The 12,034-nt window shown below is 41.4% G+C and overlaps 1 protein-coding gene across 2 annotated transcripts in view; it reads left to right on the forward strand.

Annotated features, from left to right (window-relative positions):
- The window catches only part of UBE3C (ubiquitin protein ligase E3C), a 72,393-nt gene that overhangs the window by 39,056 nt on the left and 21,303 nt on the right, over positions 1–12,034 (forward strand). For both annotated transcript variants that reach the window (XM_072153963.1, XM_072153964.1), the window contains exons 15-19: positions 735–839; positions 2,659–2,746; positions 5,586–5,683; positions 7,134–7,266; positions 8,925–9,172. In XM_072153963.1, the coding sequence (XP_072010064.1) occupies positions 735–839; positions 2,659–2,746; positions 5,586–5,683; positions 7,134–7,266; positions 8,925–9,172 (672 nt within the window). The remainder of the gene's footprint in view (positions 1–734; positions 840–2,658; positions 2,747–5,585; positions 5,684–7,133; positions 7,267–8,924; positions 9,173–12,034) is intronic.

The following is a 12,034-nucleotide window of genomic DNA, read 5'->3' on the forward strand; positions in this document are numbered from 1 at the left end:
CCATAGTCTGTTTAAAGAGGACCAGTCACCTATAAAAACGGCTCTAGGAGCTGCTTATGCCAATGGGCTTTTACGATTTCCATTAGTCATTACACTCCCTTCTAAAGTTGATAAAACTGCATTGAGTCAACGAGTCATCATCAGAACAGGGTCATCTCATGCCTGCATGAGGGGGGGGGGGAGGAATTTGAGTTGCGAGAGCAGAGAGGAGATAATGATGATGACACTGTGACTCAGAGGCAGATCTGCATAACTTTTATAAACTTTTACAAGTGAGTAAAACCCCTAATGTCGTAATTAGTATTTAAAAAGGCCTTGGGAACCTGTCATTAAATGAAAATGTGAAATGCTGATGACTGGTTCCCTTTCAGGCAGAAACACCTGCACATAGCACTTGTAGGAGCTGAAAACCTGATTTAAAAGTTCACTCTTCACAGTCCTGCTGCTACTTACTGCACGCACAAAGGTATGGATACTCTGATCTCCAGGGCCTATACCTAGCGCTGTCTGCAGCTTGGTATAGTCAAAACTGATGGCGGATTTCCTTTAACATTGATCTTCAGAGAGGCGTCTGTCTTTTTGGAGAGCCAGTTATCTCTAAGGTGTATCTGGTCGTGTATTCACAAGCGGGTAACCCCTATCGACCGTGACCACATGTCATAATAGTACAGATATAAACTATCCAGCTCTTTTATCAATTCAAGTTCTTAACTTCAAATTTTTGTTTTCTATAGGTAATTACCAACCTTGTAAAGATGTTGAAGGCTCGGGATACCAGAAGAAACTTTTGTCCACTGAATCATTGGCTGTCTGAACAGGAGAATATTAAAGCTGATAAAGTAAGTTTCTCTCAAAGTTAGACAATAGACAAACGGTCGTACACTGCACCATATTCATCAGTGTCTGATGCTGGATGATAAATCTGCTGTAGTTTAACGACCCCTCATTAAAGAGGACCTTCCACCACCTCACCCATGTGGAGATGAGCATACCATGCTGTAGGGACTGCTATAGAGATTCAGGTTGCACTTTGGATCTTCTTTCTAGCCCCCACGGTTGCTGAGATATCTGACCTTTATAATCCTAGCATATTGTTAGCATAACCCATGCTAAGCACCTCCTCTGTGACAGTAGAGAGGATTATAATTGTCAGATACTGCGACTCATATCTCTGCAATTGTGGGAGCTTGAAAGAAAATTCATAGTGCCCCTGAATATGTGTAGCAGCCCCTGCCGAATGGTGTGTGAGGTGGTGAAACTTCTTTTAAAGGAAACCTACCATTTCAAATGGTAGGTGTAAGCTGTAAACACCGAGCACCAGCTCAGGGTGAGCTGGTGCCGGTGCTTAGTTTCGTTAGTGTTATAAACCACGGTATCGCGGTTTTAACACTTTTTAAACTTTATAGCAAAAGCTGTACGGTCGCGCGCAGCGCCGAAGCAGTTTCTGCTATAAAGTTTAAAAAGTGTTAAAACCGCGATACTGCGGTTTTAACACTAACGAAACTAAGCACCAGCACCAGCTCACCCTGAGCTGGTGCTCGGTGTTTACAGCTTACACCGACCATTTGAAATGGTAGGTTTCCTTTAAAGGAGTTATGGAGAGGGCTCACAGACCGAGCCTTCTTCATACATTGCAGGTGTTTGCATCTAACATCAGTCATTGGTGCTGGAGTTAACCATATAAATATCACGGCGCAAAGCTGTTGGCCGTATTTATGTACTGGTTGCGTCTCCGTGACCCTATCTTGGGCTGGATTGTTCCCAATTTTCATGTCTTTCAGTAGCCATCATAAGTCTCACAGGCCTGTCATTATGCAGAATACAGATCTGCAGTAAGAAGAATGTATGATACACTACACTAGTATTGCAGTATATGACATAAGTAATCAGACCCACTAGGGTTCAAGTACCCGAGGGGGCCTAAAGAAGTGTAATAAATATATAAAAATAAAATCTCCCCACCTTATCTTAGATCACATATAAATAAAGAATAAACAAATAAGGTATTACCTTATGCCAAATAAAATTTGAAAATCCATTTACCGTATTTTTCAGACTATAAGGCGCACAAAAAATCTTTAGATTTTCTCAAAAATCAAAGGTGCGCCTTATATATGAACCATGGTCCATATGGTCCTCCAGTGCGCCTTATATATGAACCATACTTACAGCCAACAGCTGCCTTGAACTGTGCACAGGTCTGCCACCTGCTGGTCATTCATCCTTATAATCAGGTGCGCCTTATAATCCGGTGCGGTTTATATATGAACCTAGACGTTTTAGCAGGCATTTATTGATAGTGCGCCTTATACTCCAGTGCACCTTATAGTCTGGTAGTCTGGTAACTCAATGATCTTCCCGACCCAAAGAATAAAGGCAAAATGCGGCCAGATGGGGAGAAGGGAGAGAACAATAATTCCAACTACACATACATATTATACTATAGTCCATGCTGTGTTTTTTTTTTTTTTTTTTTTTTCCGAAATTTCCTAAAATTTAAAGCTGAAATGAAAGATTAAATACACACATATATATATATATATATATATATATATATATATATCACACATAGAAATTAAATATTATAACTTTTGAAATGTGTACAGATACAATATTGAGTGTAATTTAGTGCTAGCTAATCTGTGTTTTGTTCACTAGGTAACGCAGCTCTATGTCCCCTCTGCACGACACGTATGGAGGTACCGGAGAATGGGGAGGATAGGACCTCTGCAGTCAACTTTAGACGGTAAATACACGGACATACCGGAAAAGGTTTTACACCTAGTAAGATAGTATTTAACAAACCATCTTTCAGGAATCGAACTACTTTTAATGATATTTTCGTTCTCCAAACCCTTTGGTATTCTGGGGGGTGGGATCCGGGTGACTGCATGAAAAATATCTTCTTACCTCCTTGGTCCCCCCCATGTGTCCTGTGCAATGGTCTCTCTGTGCCTTGCTGGGAGGGACCAATGGGGTAAGTACATGTTTAGTTTTGTTATGCAGTCCCTGGCCACCCCTCACCTGCCAGCCACCTCACTATTTTTGTTAGTTACAAACAACATGTTTCTAGGTGCTATAGAAGATACAGGGGCTTCTGAAGTGATCATCCCACTGATACCACTAAACTTGACTCATCTCATGTAAAAATGAGGTGAAAAGAGTCATATTTGGCTGACTTTGGGTAATGTTATTTATAGGTAAGCAGGTGAGATTTCACATTAAAGGGGGAATTCTGGAAAGGGCTTTTCATCCCCTACCTGAGGGGGCTAGTAGTTAAGTTTAGTGGAGTAAAACCTGTTGATAAGTTCCCTTTAAGTGCCCAAAACTAGCAAAATAACCCGTGATTGTTTCAGCTGGGCAAGGCACATGATGTCTACACAATGTGGACACCTTGCTGTTGTTTCAGAGCCAGTAAAATAATTTCCCACCCCCCCCCCCCCCGCAGATCGCTAAATATTGTGCCAGTGACCTGGTAGTAAATATATTAATCACAGTCACATGGCAGTATATAAACAGCTACATTCTCTTGTGTAGATACTGCGTAGGTGGCTACTGTATAATGGCCACATGTATATTCACATGGACAGCTGGTAGAGCTGGAATTTACAGGTGGTTTTGGGCAGTTTTCGTGGCAGTGTTCTTCCTTAGGTGCAGGGTTTTCTGCTTTGAACCATTTCACTTGTAGAAATCACCAGTTATCTGTCACCTAGAAACACAATACTGATATTGTAGTAAAGTAGAGATTCTCCTTTTTAAGGACACCACAATTGGGGTTAAAAACTGTGTTTCTAGGTGCCAGGGTTCCAAAGATATAATTGTTTCAGGAGGGCCACCGTTATATCATCTATACACATGCTACTTACATGGGGCATGTGCAAATCAGACGTACATAATATGCATGGAAGTTGGGAAGAGGTAACATCTGTTGTCCCGTTTCCTGTAAAGCTCAGTAAGGAAGGGGGGCGGATAAACTGATGTATGTGAGTTACTGTGGGATACTTCGATACAAGCAAATATGAAGAGACCCGAAGGGAGTGTATATTTACCTCCACTCTTCCAAAGAATATTTCTTTACTATCCATATTGCAGGTCATCCATTACTGATTTCAGGGATCCCCATAGATCACCTGTTAGCAGCAGCTAATAAACCACAAGTACACGCCAGTCTCCGGTTAGTGGTCAGACCAGGTTACTGCAGATTATCGGGATGCTCTCCTAGTGACTTGGTTCCACCTCTTCACAGAGAAGGGATCTGTCTGCTTTGGGTTTTGTTCCCTGTGGGGGTGATGGGTGTTAGACCCCCGACAATCTGATATCAAGGACCTATCCTTACGATGGGGCACTGCTATTCTTAACCCTGTAATGTCTTTTTCCTGCTATGGAGACGGTGTAGGCACATCATTAGTCTCCTGATCCTTTCAGTTTTGTGATTTTCTGCTTTTCTTGCAGTGCTTTGTTTTGTGTGTACTTATCTTGGTGGCCATTAGTGGGGCCTAGAACATCTGGTAGTATTTACTGGTGACCCCTCATTCTGCTAAGTGGCATTCCTGGGCCTTCTAATGCTGTGTGTATTGACATCTTCTGACCATCATTCTCTCCGCATATTGAGATCTTGATGGTGAAATGTAGATCCGGGTGACTAATTGAGCAGAGTAATAGAGCTCCAGCTTTTTTAATTGAGACCTACCTTTGCTGTACACGCAGTTCTGTGTTCATACACAAATTAACCCTTACACTGCTCTGCTGGGGCTGGCAATATACTGAGCTCTACAAGCAATACTGGATTCCTCAAGGGCATCTGTTAAAGGGGCTTATTTTTGCTTTTTTGCTGTGGAAGGAAATTTGACGCCTCTTCTGTTTTAGTGAATACTTGTAATTCCCCTTCGTAGAACAATTCTGGCGCATCTTTTCTTATCCCCTACATGGCCAAGGGTAATTGGTGCCTGAAAGTCCAGGTCAATGTTTAAAATTAGCTGACAAAAAAACTAAAAAACGCTAAAAAAATACTTTGTCATCCTTTGGTATAAAGCTTTACCAAAATTATATTCTAAATATGTGCAGCATCAGTCCATCACCATTTTCTAGGATCAGGGGCAGAGGGTGCATGTACTTTTGCTAAGTGTCTTCAGAAGCTTCCTATGCTTTCTGCCTTCAGCTGACCGGCTGGATGGGGGCTCACTTCAAATGATCCTGAATCGTGGCACCTAGAAATACTATTCATGTGTCCTATTAAAAATGAGAATCTCCCCTTTAAGGCTATATCATTCTGTGTCACCTAGAAACACTATCCTGATATCACTTCAAAGGGCAGATTCTCCTCTTTAATACAACACCAGAATTTCACTGTTTAAAGCGTGACTCTGTCTGGACCTATATATACCTGCTATCTGCATGGGACATCAGTCATGAAGGGGTTAAAGTGTTTTCTTGTGCTGTTCCTCCTGTTTTACGGAGTGAAATATGAGGAACATCTATGTGTTACTAGTTTTGTGCCAGATCAGTGGGTCTCCTGATATGATGCCTCCTCCACCTTCATAGGCCATATGTGAACACGCCGCCATCTTTCTCTTGTCTTTTTGCAGTGGGTATGGAGCCTGCACCCCTGTCTGTTTCTGAAGAGAGGCAGCTGGCGATACTGACCGAACTTCCTTTCGTTGTTCCTTTTGAAGAAAGAGTAAAGGTAACACTTATGTCATATTTTTATGGAATTTGATAATGATGACCTGTCCTTAGAAAGAGATCATCAGTATCAGGTCCTAAACGTGGATCCTAAACTGATTTTTTTGCTGCCCTAATTGTTGCCACTACATCATATATGCACCATCTACACCATGGAAATAGGACATCATGTATGCTCACCATTAAAGTCATTGCAGGTTAAAGACTGAGGACTGAGCAGTGTCTCTTCCCAACTGTATATTATGTAACAGGTAACTTCTACTCTCCCAACAAGTTATCACCTATTCACAGGATAACTTGCTGATCGGTGGAGGTAATCCCACAATTCAACAAACTCTTGTTCTCTTGATCCATGGTGGTCCATGTGGATAAGGGATAACTTATGACTGGAATACCTCTTAAAGGTTCTGTTAACATTGGTGTCATGACTTTTGTGTACCCCTACGCCATGGCTGCAATTCTGGATTCATTTTCAGACAGATGATTTTGATACTCATTGGTTCTGGTATTTATGATGACATAAGGGCACTGCAGACTATACATTTTAATCACTGACCAGATGGCACATGTGCCAAGGTGAACACAACCTTAGGGTTCATTCACAGGGCCATCTGGGGGGGGGGGTGTATATGCGGCCGCAAATTTGCAGCCACATATGCGTCCCCATAGATGGCAATGGCGGCCCTGCGGCGGTACAAGGGGAGCATGCTCTATCCTTCCCTGTCTGTGCGCCCGTGTGCAGCTGTTCTGTATGGAGGGGTCACCTCCTCCTCCTCTCCAGAGCACAGCGGTATTATGCATACGGCTGTGTAAATGTACCCTTAAAATGTAACTAATCTCTAATCTTTGAAGAAATTTTCAGAAATTAATATTGCAGGTGATAATAGTAAAAGTTTTAAGATACTTTCTTCTGCTCTTTCTTCTGTAGTGAGCCGTGTATCTAAAAAGCCTTCTAAGGTTGTACACTTTGGGCAGATAAGGAGGCTAATGATTAACTCTTTCTGTACCTAGTGAATATTTCTCTTGAACTCTCTGAGGAGATTAGACAATCCAAGAACTGAGTGTAAGGAGCTGAGTTATTAGACCCTATATCCGGTTCCTTGGATACAGGACAGAAAGTTGATTTACATAAACTACTTAAATAAAGAAGAAAGGCAGAGGAAACAGATTCCCTTAATAAATGATATTACAAAGTTTTCCAATTCTCTGCAGTGTACATTGGGGACACACTTGATTACAGGGGATCATATTGCATACAAGTCCTGCTTATTCTAGAATGAAGCTGCATCTGTGGTAAAGATACAATAAGCATCAGACTTGTTTCTGTCGGGCCGGGAGGTACAGAGTTTATGTATGATATCACTCCTTCACTCTCCTCATGCAATTCCTGTTATACCTCATTAATCAAAGACCGCAGACCGCAAATTATCCATATTATACATCATCTCCAGATCTTCCAGAGACTGATCTATGCGGACAAGCAAGAAGTACAAGGCGATGGGCCGTTTTTGGATGGGATTAACGTCACCATTAGGAGGAACTATATATATGAGGATGCGTATGATAAATTATCTCCCGAGAACGGTCAGTATCAGAGTTATAAGTCATTGTCATTGTTTCCTGTGTAACCCCTATTAGAAAGCTTTCCATAGATGCTTCTGAATTAATTGCTTTATATTTAAAATGACCTTTCAGTGCCCCCGGAGAGTTCAAAATCTGACACATAGCATCCGCTGGGATAGCACTCGCAATATAGTAAACCTTACAACAAGACTAGATTTGCCACATATCCCAAATATGTAAATTCAAGCAGAAAGGTGGAATGTGTACAAAAACGGCCAAAATATCAATAAGTATAGAAAAATGTTTCTTTCTTTATTAATTGCACTAACAATAAAAACACTTAAAAACACATAGCAACATGTGCCAAACCATAAGGCATGAAAACATCAGATACACGCATTGTTCAACCTAACCCCTATTGGCCAATATGAGACCTATACTGGTGTGTAATGGTAATGACTGAATCCAGTACATATCTGTATACAAATTCTGTAGCTCATCTGTAATAAAACGGCCATGGAGGGATGAGTATAAATCCAAAACCATACAAAATCAAAAATCTACCAGCTATCACATATTATCAGTATAACATAAAATGGATATCACCGAGTATTAGCTGGGGGAAGGGATTTCATACCCCACGCGTTCCGCCTCTGTTGGCTTCCTCACTGGTATATTCCTTGGAATATAGGGCATGTCCCTTCTCGCCACCGCGGTGTGAACATACCCTTACCGCAGGTGGTAGAAGCACTATGGAAATCTGGCTGGTGGTCTCACACTGTATGAATCATGGTACAATCTGCAGAGATATTTCTGCTATGGAGGAGAAAATGCCATTTTTGGACCCGATTTTTAAGTCAGAAGTGAACTAGAACCTGTCATCTTCATTAGGCTCCTCACCATGTTTGTTTTTCTCGTTGGTCCTACATCATACTGGAAACCAGCTGTACATGTAGTGACATCCCGTTGCGCCTCATATGGACTTGCAGTCAAACTGCTGAGCTTCAGGTGGTGGGGAAGTAAAAGTTCTCCTTACGGAGACTGCCAAGTAACGCCACCCTATAGGCGTGAGGAAAATATGTAAAGGATGGGATAAGGAAAACCACCTGGCTGTCTGAACCAGTGATGATGGGGATTGTTTCAGACTACCTTAGGCTGGGTTCACATTATGTTTTTTGTATATGTCGGGAAAGCTCCCGCCGTATATATACTGAGCGTACACATTGACACATGCTAGCAGACTGAGGCATAGTTTTTGCCTCCGTTTCACCAGAAAAAGGCAGCATGGAGAAACAACCATTCCATCGTGTTTCCTCCTGCTGAGTGACGTATACGTTCAGCGTGGCAATGGTAGCCTATAGGGAGCAGGTGCAGTGTTTTGCCACCCGGAGCCCCAGCTGCTTAGCAGGAGTGAGGACACCGGTGATGTCACTGTCCATATAAACACCGTGACATCACTGGGGAAACATCCTGTACATCGGCAGCGGCCTGCATTCATGGTGGAGGGTGCCATATCCCAAAGTATAACCATACAGTGGATATATCCGTGCCATATGTTGTAAAGACTTTGTAACTTACTAAAGAACATTGCCTTATGACCTTAGTCTTTCACTGTACAGGTGTATTGGTACCTGTAGGTGGCATATTGTGATTACCAGAACCTTTATCTGTCTCTGCAGAGCCCGATCTGAAGAAGCGGATCCGCGTCCATCTGCTAAACACGCACGGCCTGGACGAGGCCGGAATTGATGGTGGAGGAATATTTAGGGAATTCTTAAATGAGCTGCTGAAATCTGGATTTAATCCTAACCAGGGGTTTTTCAAGACTACTAATGAGGGTCTGCTGTACCCCAATCCTGCAGCACAGATGCTCGTTGGAGACTCCTTCGCCAGACATTACTACTTCTTGGGCCGGATGCTGGGAAAGGTAATGGTTAACATTGAATTCACTTCTATATGTAGTCTTATGATCAGAGACAGTTACCTAGTTTTTCCAAAAATATTTTTGCTTCGAAAAAAGGGCTGAGGCTTATTTTCCGGGGATGTCTAATTTTTTCCATAAACAATAATCCACTATTATCCTTGGGGAAAAAAATGAATCTACATGTATTGTAATGCAATCATATTTTTATCTTTCGAGAACATCATCATAACTCTCAATAGTTTGAATTCCATTTTAAATTTTAATACCTCTAAAAACCTCTGACCCAATTTTTCTTGTCTCCCTCTTGTCCATGTAGCTGCTTGTTGCACATTGTATCTCTCAGCTCTCTCTTTCCTGCAGCTCCCTCCTCCTTCTCCATGCTACCTTCAGCTGATAGGCTGGAGGCGGACAGACTTCAAATAGTGATATCTTCTGCACCATAGCACCTAGAACTATTTCTTCACATCTTAAACACGTGAAGCTTCTTTTTAATATCACACTATGATTGTGTCTGTGGCACTTGTGTCTGTGGCACACTGGAGTGGGAGCTGAATATGTAAGTGACACTCCGGGTTGTAACTTTTAAATGTGGAAATCTCTGTGTCTGTGGCACCTAGAAACACAATCCTTGTGTGAATTTAAAGAGTAGACTCTCCTCTTTAAAAATAACACCAGAACTGTGTTTCTTGATGCCCCCGTTCAGAAATCAGAAAAATCTTTCTAGAGCTTATTTTTGGGGTAGGGCTTATTTTTGGAGTATTTGGGAATGTGGGACAATATCTCAAAAATATCTAAAAATTACCTGCACTCCAAAATTTTGAGCAAAGCACAGTGTACCTATATTCACATAAAACCACTGCGATGTTTCGGTCCCTCAGGTCTCTGACTTTTCTTAAGCTCCACCCCTGAGGGATTGAAACATCGCTGTGGTCTTATATGAATAAAGATACACCGTTTTGCTCAAAATTTTGGATTGCTGCTATTTTTTATTTGCTGTATGTAGGATGGGCCAAGTCTGGGCCCTGACTCTGTGCATCCAAATTTGATTCGTTTTTAGTAGGTGCTGCTTTTTTTTTTTTTTTTTTCTACCAGGAATCTATAATTCTCTAATACTGTGATATCGTCCACAAAATCACTTTGGGAACCTGGCACATAAAATAGATGTTTCAAGCAAATAGCACAACTACATTTGTTATCGAAAAGGTGTTAGTTTTAAGTGCTACTATTTAGCTACTGGTAAACTGAATGCATAAGTTTGAGTCCAGTGTATTGATATAAAAGCTGTCTAAATAAACTGCGACTGGTCGAAATAACGGACATTGGAACTCTTGTCTCAAATACACTGGACTCATTTGGTATTTGTCTGGTGTATTCTTCTGTATTCTTTTTTTTTTTCTTTCTTATTTGTTCCCTTTTTTCCCGCTAGTAGTAGAGACCTATAGCTGTCATACCAAACTGTTGCATAACAAAACAAATGGTGGAGCAGCACAGCGAGTAGAGGGATCAAGGTCCCAATCAGGTTGTAGACTTCAACAGACCCGACTCGAGGGAACGTGTAAACAATCTCCAAAAAAAAAAAAAAAAACACGCTGGGAAGTTGCACTCCTGAGAAGTTGTGAAGGTTTATTCACCCAAGGGCAAGATGTGACATCTAAGGATGAATCCAAACTCTCTGCTGCCTGAGGCGGGGTATATAAGGGAGGCCTTTTCACCCCATCCAGAAGTAATATATCAGGTAATTTTTTTTAATAAGTCAGTTCACCATGCAGTGTCTTACACCATGCTGGCATCCAGGGTCAAGACACACTATTTGTAGATGTCAGATCCTGGTTTATAGCAGGTTGATTGTGCCCCCAATGCTGCCGCCCTTCTTTCTGTAAGAGGTTCTGCCTGAAGCAAGAGGCTCAACTCTCCTCATGGATGGTGCACACTCCTCTAGACGTCACATCTTACCCTTGAGTGAATCAGCCTTCACATCTTCTCAGGAGTTCTACTTCACTGCTTGTTTTTTGGAGAATTTGTCCAACACTATGTAACAGTAAACTTGGCCTTGTTTCCCAGAGCAGCAGATAGGAGGGAACCAGTCAACAGCTTTTTTTTGCCAACCTCAATTTTGTATATTTCATTCCCTAAACTAACACCTACAAAGCCATATGCACTTAAACTGACCCATGCTAACTAAACTTATCTGTGTGGGGTGCAGTCCATCATACAATTTTTTTTTTTTTTTTCAAGAAACGGGTGACACATCTCTGTATACTCAAGGAGAGAAGGGGCGGCACCTGGGGCAGATTTACACTTCTACATTGTAATGAGTGGAGAAACATATGAAATTTCATAATGATTACATTTTGGCAAATCCTAGACAATCTCTTTAACCAGTGATGTGTTCAGATGTCATTTAGGGATACTTCTGCATCATTACCATTGTAACCTCGGCCAGATCTGTGCCTTGCCACAATTCTGTGTCTGAGCTCCTTGGGCAGTTCCTTAGACCTCATGATTCTCATTTACTCTGACATGCACTGTGAGCTCCTATACAGACAGGTGTGTTCCTTTAAAATTAAGTTCAATAAGTTTAATTAAACACAGCTGGGCTCCAGTTAAGGAGAGGAACCATCTCATGGAGGATCAGAAGGAAATGAAAGCATGTGAGTTAAATATAAGTGTCACAGCAAAGGGTCTGAAAACTTGTCGCCATGTGATATTTCAGTTTTTTTTTTGTTTAATAAATTAGCAAAAATATCTACATTTAATTTTTTCTTATTCTGTTAAGATAGGTGCAGGGTGTACATCAATAAGCAAACAAAAAAGGACTCTTTTGATCTTACCAATTGGCTGCAATGAAACAAAGAGAGAAAAATT

This window comes from Engystomops pustulosus, chromosome 5 (genome assembly GCF_040894005.1).
Source record: "Engystomops pustulosus chromosome 5, aEngPut4.maternal, whole genome shotgun sequence".
NCBI lineage: Eukaryota > Metazoa > Chordata > Amphibia > Anura > Leptodactylidae > Engystomops > Engystomops pustulosus.